Below are 13,797 nucleotides of genomic sequence, written 5' to 3'. Positions count from 1 at the left end.
ATTACCACATTGAGCCACTTGAGATTCGGGATACCTAGTCCACCATCCCACCTTGGTGTGCATACTTTCTCCCAAGCAACGGAGCACTAACCTCCATTCGCCTCCGCTCTTGCACACCATAAGAATCCTCGGCGGATTTTCACCATGGCCTTAATCGTTTTGTGAGGGATATCCAACACCATCATCACATGAATTGGGATGGCCGAGAGCACAGAATGGACAAGCACCATCCTTCCACTCTTTGGCATGTTCACAACCTTCGAACATGGCAGACATGCAGCTAGTTGGTCCACGAGACCCGATAGTTGTGCCACGGTCTGCTTCCAGATGGTAAGCGGCAATCCCAAGTACTTGCATGGGAAGGTACCACAAGGCAACGGAGAATCTGTGTTACTAGTTTTCTTTGGAAGTCACACATCCTTTTTACTATGAGTACCAAGATAAGCATGGTCCTCGGCGAATTTTTAAGAATGAGCACCGAGATTTTCTCTTGACGAGTGGTTTCATCACACGCCGATATTGATCCTAAATAAATGAGGAAAAAGCCATGTGCATTACCTATCAATTATAGGAATTGAATTAGGGTGATTGGGTTGCACAATAGCATGCCTACCCACTAATCCTCGTAGGAAAATGATCTAAAGCTTCTTTATTCAGCGCTGCTATCGCCACCATCGAAAGCAAGACGGTGAACGACCCAAAAACATAAACTACTAGGCCCTAACATAAAACTACACAACCCACACACGTAGATCTGGCGATCCCCTTCACCACTGACGACCGATGTCGTCGGCGAAGGGGAGTCGTCAAAGAAAAGGGTGGGAGGAACTCGCAGGGCTGCGGCTAGGGTTTCTAGTCGCCTCGCAAGAGGAAAAACTGTGACTACCACCTGTACCAGAAACAACCAAGCTGCCCTTATTGTCTCGCAGTCAAAACCCGGAGCGATGCATTGTGGACATACGATACGGACCATGTGGATGCAGATCATGTGTGCCCATAAGGGCATGTACATGTAATTTAGAGATGACAAAAGAAAATGTCTATAATGGATCATCTCTTAGCCTTATCTTCAATAACTAGCAATTTCTAAAAACATGATGAGACATATTATTATGCTAAGAGATCATCTCTTGTCTTCTCTTAAATAAGAGAAGGCAGGCCTTTTCTTAAGAGTTCTCTCTCCTGCATCTCATCATTTATCATAGATGATATTCCTAAAATAACACCATTGTACATGCCCTAAGGCCAACTCCACCGCGCGACCCCAAACATACGTCCATTTTGTCCGGATTCTGTCTGTTTGGGTAGGGCGATGGGGTCGTGTCCGGTCGTGTCCTGGGATGCGGTGGCCGTGCGCCCAGCGCGCGGCTTCATCCCTTTGCCTCATCCTGCCCGTCAGGGCCAAAAATGCCCATATTTTCATCAAAACTAGTTTTACAACCCAAATATTTGTGTGAAAATTATAATAGTTTTACAACCAAATCGAAATTGTCTTGACTGAATATAAAATGGACCAATACATCTATTGGTTGCCAATGTGATCCCACACGTACTCAACCAAGTCATTTTGAAGATTCAAATGAGTGTGCCAATCACGCATCTCACGGTGGAATTGGGAAAACTGTTTAAATGTGGCCGGGTCTTGGTGCAGGGGCTCAATATTTTCACCTTGATAATCAAATCCTTGGTCGAAGATACTCTCATCACGCTCGTCCTCGACGATCATGTTGTGCATGATCACACAAGCAGTCATCACCTCCCAAAGCTTCCTTTCATCCCATGACAGTGCAGGGTTTCGAATGATACCCCACCGGGATTGAAGCACACCAAAAGCACCTTCCACATCCTTTCTAACACTCTCTTGCATTTGGGCAAATCTCTTTCTCTTCTCACCTTGGGGTTTCGAGATTGTTTTCACAAAAGTTGACCACTGAGGATATATACCATTTGCTAGATAGTATCCCTTGTTGTACTGGTGGCCGTTGATCTCAAAGTTGACAGGTGGGGAGTGGCCTTCTGCAAGCCTCGCGAAGACTGAAGAACGCTGCAGCACGTTGATATCATTGTGAGAACATGCCATGCCGAAGAAAGAATGCCATATCCAAAGATCCTGCGATGCCACCGCTTCTAATATGACAGTGCACCCGTTGACATGCCCCTTGTACTGGCCCTACCAAGCAAATGGACAGTTTTTCCACTCCCAGTGCATACAAGCCATGCTGCCAAGAATGCCGGGAAAGCCTCTAACTGCATTGGTTGCCAACAATCTCTCTCTATTAGCGGCAGTTGGCTGCCTCAAGTACTCTGGGCCAAACACCTCGATCACAGCCTGGCAAAACTTGTACATTGACATCAGACATGTTGTCTCACTCACGCACATACTCATCCACCAGATCGCCTGGAATTCCATATGCAAGCATGCGGATGGCCGCGGTGCATTTCTGGTAAGAGAAGAATCCAAGCTTGCCAAGGGCATCCGTCTTGCACTCGAAGTATGGGTCATGAGCAACCACTCCCTCTCGGATACGATTGAACACATGCCTTGCCATTCGAAAACGGCGACGGAATTTATCCGGCTTGAAGAGCGGGGTGTTGGCAAAGTAATCGACATAGAGCAGGGTGTTGCCTCTCTCCCTGTGGCGGTTCAGGTTGGGAGCACGGCCAGGGACTAACCCCCTGTACCGAGGAAGCTGTTGTTGAATGTGGTCGTGAACGACCAGTGCAGCCACCACAAGATCTTCATCATCCGACGACGAATCGTCCGATGAACAAAGGAAGTGATGGAAGAAAAACTCGTCTCCACTGTCCATACCTTTGTGGGCAAAATGTCCAACACCTTACGGTCGTGGTGGCGAAGAGGCCGTGATGATCACCTCGACGCAGCAGGGGTGGTTGATGGCCGGCTATTGGCCGCTCTGGAGCTCTCGTCGGAAGCTGCCGAGGCCGCCGTGGTACGTCGCTGGCAGGCGTTTCCCCTCTGCGACCGGCAAAGACGGCAACGGCCAAAACTACGGCCAAAGCGCGGGCGTGGTGGCGGCCATGTCGAGACGTGGTTTGGTAGGGACGGCCGGGGGCTGCGCGATGAGGAGGCGACCGGAGAATAGCGGCGGCGCCGTCGGCAGGGCAGGGCGGGAGAGAGACTTTGGAAGCGTTGGGAGCGGAGGGACTGCTAGTGTCCCCGACAGGCGGGCCAGGGGGGACAAGGGCGTGCGTCCAGGCCGTCCGCGCGCTTCTGTTTCACCCCAAACCGAGCGCAAGTTTGAGTCGAAAATAAGTCGAAAACGGAAGGAATCCAGACATTTGTCCGTTTGAGGTCACGCGCTGGGCCGCACTATTCGTCTGTTTTACCTTCAAACGGACGTGCGCGGACAGGATGGGTCGCGCGCTGGAGTTGGTCTAATGTTTGCACCACGTATCCTGCGACTCCGAGGCAGGCGAAGCATGTCGGCAGGCGACCACTACGAGGCCGGCCGTGTGACCCAAAACGGAGGGACGGGAGGCCGCCGCACGTGGTCGAGGCGAGCAGGCATGGGCGCTCCGGGAGGAGATATGCGTGATGTGCGCGACGGCACGCCCCTCCTCTCGCTTCGTTCCATTTTCAGCTTTTGTTTTCGCTGTCGCAGCACGCATAGTCGCATACGGCCCCCTAATCCATCCGATTAAGATATTTCGCGGTTAGTTAGTCCACGCACTCCACTAGCAGGAGTGCAGGACCCGCAAAGCCAAAGCGTTTAGCTCAAAAGACACGCACGCACTGTAGATATTTTCCTCCGGTCAGCGACCGCCAGCCTGGTCCCCAACCAGCCAAGCGGCTCGCTCTCTCCCGTAGGCTCGAGCCTCAGCCGCCGTCGCTCTCACGGCGGCCGCTCGTGTCGCCACGGCGCGACACGCGGCCCCACCGCGCACGGCCGAGATCGCGCGCGCTGCGGCTCCCGGCTCAGCCCGGAGCCGTGACCCGCCGAGCGGCTCGGTTTACTATCTATTCTAACCCGCCGGCGTGGTTTGGCTTTTGCCCCTGCGGAGCCGGGCGGGCCGCGTGTCGCCCCCACCCCATAGTGAAAAGCGAGGAAAAAAGGCGACGGAAATATCTCAGAGTGGACATCCCACCGTCGCAGACCAGCCACCGCCCCGAATAGTTTTAGCATACCACCAGACAATGGAGCGGGGCGGACTGCGACGAGCGGAGGCAGCCGCCGCCGGGCGCGGCCGCCGTTCCTAGCACAGGTCACTGCTGAACCGGCCGCAACCCATCATCATCCGGCCACAGGAGCTCGCCGGGAGCCGAGTTGATTGGGGGTACCAGCTGCCGCATACATGGAGGAGGAGACGTCCGCAGATCCAACAGCCGCCTCGTCCTCCTTCGTCTGCTCCTCCTCTGGCTGCGGGCTCTGCTGATTCCTCGTAACGCGCCCGTGGGAAGTCTCTGCTGATTGCGCACAGGTGGCTGCCTGGGGCTTGGGTATGGTGGGCGCCGGCGAGGGGGGTCGCGCTGGCGGCAGCGGCGCCGGGGTAGGCGGAGGGCAGCCGTTCGTGGACCGGAGCAAGGTGAGGATCCTCCTCTGCGACAGCGACCCCGACAGCTCACGGGATGTGCTTCGCCTCCTCTGCAACTGCTCCTACCAAGGTCAATTCACCTTAGGCTTGTTGTTAATCATGTGTTTGCTGCTTGCCGTTGGCCTTATTATTACTAGTACAACTAGTATCGCCATGTTGTCTTCTAATGATGTCTCTGGTGCTCGGTGGTGCTGCTTTATTTTTTCAGTAACCTGCGCCAAGTCTCCACGGCAGGTGATCAACATGCTCAACTGCGAGGGCGCTGAGATAGACATCATCCTGGCCGAGGTCGACCTGCCAGTCTCCAAGTGCTTCAAGATGCTCAAGTACATTGGCAGGAACAAGGAACTGCGCCACATCCCCATCATCAGTAAGCTGTCATCCAGTTCCCATAGTTCTGTCCAATTCCTGTGCCATGCTTGTAGTAATGATATCGTACGGATGCAATTACGCAGTGATGTCCAACAGAGACGAGGTTTCTGTTGTTGTCAAGTGCTTGCGGCTCGGGGCAGCAGAGTACCTGGTCAAGCCGCTTCGCATGAATGAGCTGTTGAATCTCTGGACCCATGTGTGGCGAAGGAGACGGATGGTAAATCACAATCTGTTTTTTCACCTTCACTAGTAGTTTTTAAAAGAATGCTCTAAGCTGGTCTGCCTGCGGTCATTGCTGTACTGTTTATGAATTGTTCCTAAATTGAATATTGGTGTTGGCAGCTTGGTTTGGCCGAGAAAAACTTCTTCATTGACAATCTTGAGTTGGTGCTGTCGGAACCTAGTGATGCCAATACCAATAGCACCACACTCCTTTCGGACGAGACAGATGATAAGCCGAAAGGAAATAGAAATCATGAAACAAATACCTCGAGTCAACATGAATACGAGGTAATCAACTAATTTATCTGTATGTAGGAAGTTCTACAACTGTCCGATGATTGGTTTTCTCTTTCTTTCTCTGTAGTGTCTTCCAAAATTTATGTTGCCGCAAATATGTGCTTTTTACCACATATGCTGTACAATGATGAGATGCTCATTGCTGTGCATTAAGTTACTTATTAAACCCTTGCTTTTCTTATCATCCCCAGTCTCCTGCTGTGGACCCCCCCAAAACAGACCAATGGGAAAATTTACCTAGCATTGCGGAAGATGATGATAAAGCATGTAAGTGTCTTCAGTCTGACCTTTGTTTTTCTCTTCAGCTGTTTTTGTTTTGTCCCCTCTCATGCTACCTACTCATTCATAGTTCTCAGCCGGTTTCTAAAGCTTATCTTTTTACCAGCATCTCCAGGAGGAATGTTTTCACGCCCAATAAAGACTAATTTGAGGATAGCTGAGTCATCTGCATTTCTAGCATATGTTAAATCAAGCACTCCAGCAAACAACCCATTGGATAATGAACTACAGAGAGAGGGTAATCAGATAGATGTTATGGATCACCAGGGTAATTTCTCTGGTGCGACCGACAGAATCGACACTAATAGTAGTATAAATATTCAGGATGAAGAAGCTTTTGAGACGCCTATGCAGTATCCTTTGGTGTGCTTTTCTTCCTCTAACTTGCATCTGGAGCAAAGGAATGAGGGCCAACAAGATGTTTCAGGAAACCCTCCTGTGTATCATTACCCATTTTATTATCCAGGGATGGTAGAGCATGGCATGGCACTTCATTCAGTTCAAAGTTTCCAAGGAAACATAAACACTGCTCAAGCTCATACGCCACCAAGAATGCTCCATCAATACAATGTTTATCACCAATCCCATGGTGCATCGATGCAATCGTATCAGTATAGTCCTGCTGGTATGAATGTGCATTCAAGTCATTTGTCAACGCGGAATGTGTGGTCGTCGGTATCAAGCACACCAATTCCCGAGGAAAGACATAGTCGATCTGGCAGGAGGGCTGCAGCACTTGCAAAATTCAGGCAGAAAAGGAAGGACCGCTGTTTTGACAAGAAGGTGAGGTATGTTAATCGGAAGAAAGTTGCTGAAACAAGGCCGAGGGTGCGGGGTCAGTTTGTTAGGCAGGCAAGCAACACAGATATAATTAGCACTGGTGATGATATATCTGAATATGAAGACGATGATCCATCCTCCAGGGACGTTGAGTTGGTTTCTTCACCAGAATAGCTGAAAGGTCATATTATATGTGGAGTGGTGTGCGGATGATCATTGCTTACTTTGCAACTCAGTACACATATGCAATACATTATTCCCGCTAATAGCAATGCATCATTTTGCTTTCACAATACATCCTCAACCCCCCAACCCCTCAAAAGAACTTGTGGCATATGTATGGATATTGTGGACATTTTGAGCAATTGTATTTTGACAATGTAAGTTAGTATCACTAGTCAGTGATACACATGGCATTATAACCTCTTTGTCTCTGCGCTTGTCTAGTTTCATTGTCTCTGTTCTTTAATACTACACATAATATTTGTTTTCACCAAATGCAAGTTGAAGAGCACCATCCAAATTTGCCTAGCGGCAATGATTCTTATATGGGGGCTGTTTGCTATTGCCTGTGTGCATTTTAGGTGAAAGTTGCAAAATTGGAAATTGTGGTTGCCTGCTACCTTGCCAGTCGCCCCTTACATTAGCTGGTACTCCCTCCGTTCCAAATTACTCGTTGCAGAAAATGGATGTATCTAGAACTAAAATGCATCTAGATACATTCATACATGCGACAAGTAATTTGGAAATTCATACATGCGATAAGTAATTTGGAAATTCATACATGCGACAAGTAATTTGGAACGGAGGGAGTATTAGACATGAACGCACATCATGATTCCTCATTAACAGGCAAGGTGAGGATATCTTTCTCTAGCTCATACGTAATAAGTTCAACTGGGTTAGCATGCAATTTCAGTTCAGTTCGTAAACACTACAACTGAAAGTTCAGACAGTCCATTAAGATGACTGGCATAAACTACCTAGTTCAATAAATAAATATCTTTTTACTTTGCCATTGGTTTGTCAAATTTCAAGACAAACAATCATCTTTGAACAAACAATAATTACAGCTAGCAAGTTTCAGATTTGAACTCCAACGTTAACAAGATGTGAACGAGAAAACTGGACAAGTTTCAACTCCAATACAAAGATAAAGAATGAGAATGAAAGAAAAATTCCACCTGCCCATGAACTTTAATCGCTAAGGGGCGCTGGGGTGTCAACGGCAGCTGATCGCTTGGAGCAAAGAAGACAAGGGTAGTTCAACACTATCAGAAGCTGTTCGTGTGAAGATCACAAATTAGCGATTTCACTGAGCATCACATAATCAGCAGAATAACAAGAAATCCTCTCCTTGTAGCACAGAAAAAATAATGATTTAGTCACACAGTGAGCACATAGTACAAAAGAGTACGATCCATCGATAGCATAGCATTACATTCAGAGGTACTGCAATAACAAGCAAGATAAGTAGCAGTAATGATTCTCTCTTCACATAGCTAATCTACACTCCAAACAGCATTCAGCAAAGAAAACAGATCTCTTAGGAGGACCCATCCAGTGCTTCAGTACTTTTGTGCGGGCTGTTGGGTTGGCAGCAATCCAAACCTCTTCTTCAACAGGTAACGCTGACGTGCGTACTTGTCATCCGGGGAGAAACGAGCTGTATCACAAGCAATTATGTAAGCACCATTCTTTAGCGTGAGAATACTCATAGATATCACAACTCATCTACATTCTACAACTAAAATACAGATATCACAACTCATCTACATTCTACAGTACATAGCAGAACAGCACTTATGTTCAACTGAAGAAAACCAAGATATCACAACTCATCTACAGGTTAAACGGGCATACGGGCATATATTATCAGTGCTTCTAAGAGGAGAAGCTCACCACCCAAGAACATATATGATTTGAGGTATTCTACAAATATCTACCCACACACCTCAGAGCTCAAGGCAACTAGGATGGGCAATTTCCGGACTCTTAACTTTTCAGAATCAACCATAATAGAAATGCATAGGAAGTAAATCTTCCAGCATCGATGGGTTCAAAACAGAAACAATTTCAGATGGGAACTTCAATTCTTACTGTGATCCCCGGGTAATCAATTATAACTCTAGTAAGAAAACATTGCTGAATAACAAAGCAACAACAACTAATGGTACATCACAATGCTCTTTAAGAATCGGCTCCTAGTTCCAACACTCAAAACAATAATACAAAGCAGGTCAAGCAAGCCGAAAAATTGATTAGATATTGTAGCAATGTTCCCAGCATGAATTCAGCACTGTTTTGATGCGAATCCTTTGGATAAGTTATCGTACAATGGATAAAAGAAAACATCTCCTCGCGAACAAATTCTCCTAAAAGACCAAGACCAACACAAAAACACCTACAGTTTCTCCAAAAAGTATGTGTACATACCATGCCTACATGTCTGAAGTCTGAGACAAGCAGACTGGTACTGCAACCTGACATAACAATCACACATGTATACCCCTCTTTTACAGCACAAGAGGCTGGCATACTATGTACAAACTCTAACGAAGGCAAATAATGTACATGTAACAAGATCCAACAGCCAAGACAAAACCAGGGAAAGGAAGTTGGTATACCTGGGTGGGCAGACTGCGTCGGCACACCGAGAGGGGATTCCTTCTGCGGTACAGGAACGAGAGAAGCATCAGCACGGGGTCAAAAATACATTACAGATCATCACCGGGTAAGCGCGAGGGAATATATTATCCGACCTTGGTGGTGTAAACCTTCTCACCGTTCTCGTTCGTGTAGAACTGGAGATACATCTTGGCTCAAGGCGCTGGGATCAGCCCTGAAAAATCCGACGGAGCGGAAGCAACCGTATCCGTGAGACCGTCGAGAAGTACAATCGCTGATGGAGGCGGGAGGCGGGACTGGGGGAGGGGAGAGAAGAGAATTTACCAGGAGGTTGGCGGAGGCGGAGGCGGAGGCGGAGGCGGAGGCGGCGGGCGTGAGAAGAAGCGGCGGGGACGAGGGCTGCTCTGGCGGCTAGGGTTTGTGGGAAGCAAGGGGTATAAGAAGAGGAGAAGGATTTGTAACTGGTAAGTGGGACCAGAATTGAGGGGCACTAGTGTGGTAGGACCACGAGGCAGAAATGTTTTTCTTTCCTGAAGCTACTACATGACGAATTAACCAGCGTGATTTTTTAAAGAATATTTTAGGGCATTTTTTTCCCTTTTCTTTTGGATAAACGGACATGATTTCGGTAACAGGTTTTTTTCAGAAGAGATTTCGGTAACAGGTTGCAGGCCCCCTTGTGTTGTGCGTCTTTTTAGGCTTTTAGTGTAATACTCCGACCTATATGTGCGCGATCACAAGATGCTCCGGAATTGGTTTCGGATCTTATTGATGAGGCTACAAAAAGCTGGAACAGACAAGCTCTAAATGATCATTTCATAGCGCCTGATATTGAGATTAGGGACTGTCTAGGTCTCAGTCGACTGAGACTTGAAGTCTCAGTCGGCTGACGTCATCCCTGACAGATTAGGTCTGTTTAGCATCCCTTCCTGATGGGTTTTAATGCTCCCGTGATGGGCTTATGGTGTGGGCTTTGCTTGTTTGTTTGTTTTTTGTTTTTGCTGTTTGTTTAGCCCGTTGTATCTGTGTCCCTGCCCATGGACGCAACAAACACATAACAGAAAAGCAAAGAGCCCATGTATAGTCAAACGACAGGAAAACTTTTGCTTGTTCCTTTCAATTTCTTGTTCCCTTTTTCGTTTTGGACCTGAAAACCTTGTAATTTCTTCTCCCCCTTTTTTTTCTGCACCAATCTTGGAGCAGTATGGAAATTTCCTGATGGGCACACAGGTTTGTCTCTGAGATAACTTCATGGCAGAAAACTCCAACTTTGTCTTAGCCTGATGTTCAAGTTTCTCCGGAAAAAAAAGTGAAGAAAGAAAACTGTAGTATATTAGAAGCATGGGTTTCAGTAGTTGATGACAAAAAAGATAATAATTTTCATACTAGTGCTAATTTTTGTATGTCCAGCACACATACTGTTCAGGACACGTACTAAACATGTAGTACACTTGCTGTGGGCAGAGAAAAGGTTGAAATTTTTTGTTGTTCTTGACAGTTTCTGAATATGATAAACTAATGAACATGGTTCTTTGCATTAGCCAAAAAAATATGTCATGGATTCAGATTGACACATACTGTCTTCTGCATTTCGTGTAGCAGCCAGTGAATATTTTGGCACGGAGATTTCCAAGCAGACGTGCTCCAGCTCCACATAATTTGGTGACCCCAGTCCAAGTAAGATAAAAATGCGAAAACAAAAAATCTCTCAGATTGTAAATACATATGTTTGAGATGTGTCACCATCCCAGAAACTGACATAAGCATGATTTGTGTTTCCATGGCAGCAGTACCATGGTGTCCAGTATGTGCATCAATAACATGCCTACGATGAATTTGGCATTCCAACCATCTCCAAGTGCATTTGCACCACATGTACGAGCTTTTCTTGAAGAAAAAAAGATTGCTTATGCCCTCTTTAAGTTCCCTGCTTCATAAATGACCTGCCGCTCTACTATCATGCCCTTGTAATTCTGTGAAAAAATAAGATTGATAAAGAAAGAAACTTATACTGTTATGAAAAATGCACGTGATGAATTTCCTTGGAAATGGTAACATGACCTACACACATTTGCTGTTTGCTGCTGACCTAGAGGTACTATAAAGTGCATTTTTTTGTTGACTTTCACATGCATAGTTGAAAAAAATAAACTACATAACATGTTTGTGGTCACAGGCTGGTATTGTTCATTGACATACAACTGGGCCCCATGTCTCTCGACGCTGCCACCTTCGACAAAACAAAGGCCCCTCTAGTTGCGATCAAACAAGAAGACATGAAGTTGCGTGCCCATTGTGGGACATGCAACTGGCGCCTGACCCCGTACAACAAGTAATGGAAGTCGAGTTGTGACCAAGTTATAAGGCATGCAGTTGCGACCAAGTTAGAAGACATACAGTTGTGTGTCTAGTGTGGGACATGCAACTGAGCCGCCCCCTGCGACAAAACAAAGGCCCCTCTAGTTGCGACCAAGCTAGAAGACATGCAGTTATGTGCCCATCATGCTGGGACATGCAACTGGCGCCTCTCCTCATACAAACAAGAAATGAAAGTCAAGTTGCAACTAAGTAATAAGGCATGCAGTTGCGACCAAGTTAGAAAGACATGCAGTTGCGTGCCCTATTGTGGAACATGCAACTGGGCCCCGTGTCTCTCGACGCCGCCCCTTCAACAAAACAAAGATCCCCTAGTTGCAAACAAACTAGAAGACACACAGTTGCGTGCCTAGTGTGGGGCATACAACTGGGCCCCTCTCTCTCGATGCTGCCCCATCCGACAAAAGAAAAGCCCCCCGAGTTGCGACTAAGTTAGAAGACATGCAGTTGCATGCCTAGTGTGGGGCATGCAAGTGGGCCACCTCTCTCCCTCTTTGTCGCCCCTCCGACAAAACAAAGGCCCCTCCATTTGCGACCAAGCTAGAAGACATGCAGTTGCGTGCCCATTATGGGACATGCAACTGGCGCATGTCCCCGTACAACAAGAAATGGAAGTCGAGTTGGCATGCAGTTGCGACCAAATTAGAAGACATGCAATTGTGTGCCTAATGTGGGACATGCAATCGGGGCCCATCTCTCTCAACATTGCCCCCTTCGACAAACATAAAGATCCCCCGTAGTTGAGACCAAACTAGAAGACATGCAGTTGTGTGCCTAGTGTGGGGCATGCAACTGGGCCCCATCTCTCTCAACACCACTCCCTTCGACAAACAAAGCCCCCCCGGTTGCAACCAAGCTAGAAGACATGCAGTTGTGTGCCCAATGTGGGAAATGCAACCGGCGCCTATCCCTGGACAACAAAAACGGAAGTAGAGTTGCAACCAAGTTATAAGACATGCAATTGCGACCAAGCTAGAAGACATGGAGTTATAAAGACATGCAGTTGCGTGCCTGCCGTGGACATGCAGCTGGGCCCCTCTCTCTCAATGCCGCCCTCTTCGACGGAACAAAGAACCCCCCTAGTTGCGACCAAGTTAGAAGACATGCAGTTGCATGCCTGTTGCGGGACATGCAACTGGCCCCCTATCTCTCGATGTCGCCCCTCCAACAAAACAAAGCCCCCCAGTTGCGACCAAGTTGGAGTTCATGCAGTTCCATGCCTAGTTTGTGACATGCAACTGGGCCCCACTCTTCTCGACGTCGTCCCCTTCGACAAAACAAATCCCCCCCCCCAAGTTGCGACCAAGTTAGAAGACTTGTAGTTGTGTGCCATTGTGTGACATGCAAAATACTGGCGCCTCTCCCCGTATAATAAAAATGGAAGTGGAGTTGCAAACCAAGTTATAAGACATGTAGTTGCAACCATGCTCGGAAAAAACATGTGGTTGCACGCCTAGTGTGGGGCATGCAACTGGGCCCCTCTCTCTCGACGTCGCCCCCTCCGACAAAACAAAGGTACCCCCTTAGTTGTGACCAAGTTAGAAAGACATGCGGTTGCATGCCTAGTGTGGGGCATGCAACTAGGCCCCTCTCTCTCTCATGCCGCACCCCCACCAACAAAACAAAGGTCCCCCTTAGTTTCGACCAAGTTAGAAAGACATGTAGTTGCCTGCCTGTTGTGGGGACATGCAACTAGGCCCCCCTCTCTCGACCCCCCCTAGACAAAACAAAGGCCCCCCTAGTTGCGACCAAGTTAGAAAGACATGCAGTTGCCTGCCTGTTGTGCGACATGAAACTAGCGCCCTCTCTCCCGACGCCACCCCCTTCGACAAAACAAAGGCCCCCCAGTTCCGACCAAGGTAGAAGACATACAGTTGCGTGCCCATTGTGGGATGTGCAAAAACTGACGCCTCTGCCTACACAACAAAATTAGAAGTCGAGTTGCAACCAAGTTCTAAAAAGACATGCAGTTGTGACCATGCTGGGAAAAACATCTGGTTGCGTGCCTAGTGCCCCCCCCCCTCTCTCTCGACACCGCCCCCTCCGACAAAACAAAGGTCTCCAGTTGCGCTCGGGTTCGAAGACATGTAGTTGCGTGCCTTTTGTAGGACATGTAACTGGCCCCTCTACCTGTAGTCAAGTTTAAACCAAGTTATAAAGACATATAGTTGTGTGCCTGTTGTGGGGCATGCAAATGGCCCCATCTTCTCAACACCGCCCCCTCCGACAAAACAAAATGTTCCCACCCCTCTACTACTGCAGATGTGACCCCCACCCCTATCCTACCGT

At 47.8% G+C, this 13,797-nt stretch overlaps 2 protein-coding genes across 2 annotated transcripts; one reads left to right on the top strand and one right to left on the bottom strand.

The window, feature by feature from the left end:
* Positions 1–4,079: 4,079 nt before the first annotated feature.
* Positions 4,080–6,938, top strand: LOC123127760 (two-component response regulator-like PRR1). The gene is made up of 6 exons (XM_044547590.1): positions 4,080–4,624; positions 4,763–4,924; positions 5,010–5,143; positions 5,269–5,436; positions 5,637–5,712; positions 5,831–6,938. Exons 1-6 carry the CDS (start codon positions 4,462–4,464, stop codon positions 6,676–6,678), a joined length of 1,551 nt encoding a protein of 516 aa, XP_044403525.1. The 5' UTR covers positions 4,080–4,461; the 3' UTR covers positions 6,679–6,938.
* Positions 6,939–7,864: 926 nt separating this feature from the next.
* Positions 7,865–9,600, bottom strand: LOC123127759 (H/ACA ribonucleoprotein complex subunit 3-like protein). The gene is made up of 4 exons (XM_044547589.1): positions 9,457–9,600; positions 9,267–9,346; positions 9,132–9,174; positions 7,865–8,170 (listed from the first exon to the last, which is right to left on the bottom strand). The coding sequence occupies exons 2-4, from the start codon at positions 9,318–9,320 to the stop codon at positions 8,073–8,075; spliced, it is 195 nt and encodes a 64-aa protein (XP_044403524.1). The 5' UTR covers positions 9,321–9,346; positions 9,457–9,600; the 3' UTR covers positions 7,865–8,072.
* Positions 9,601–13,797: the final 4,197 nt, after the last annotated feature.

Source organism: Triticum aestivum, chromosome 6A (assembly GCF_018294505.1).
Source record: "Triticum aestivum cultivar Chinese Spring chromosome 6A, IWGSC CS RefSeq v2.1, whole genome shotgun sequence".
Classification (NCBI taxonomy): Eukaryota; Viridiplantae; Streptophyta; class Magnoliopsida; order Poales; family Poaceae; genus Triticum; species Triticum aestivum.
Note: the sequence above shows the minus strand (reverse complement) of the source record. Positions and strands in the feature narration are given on the sequence as shown.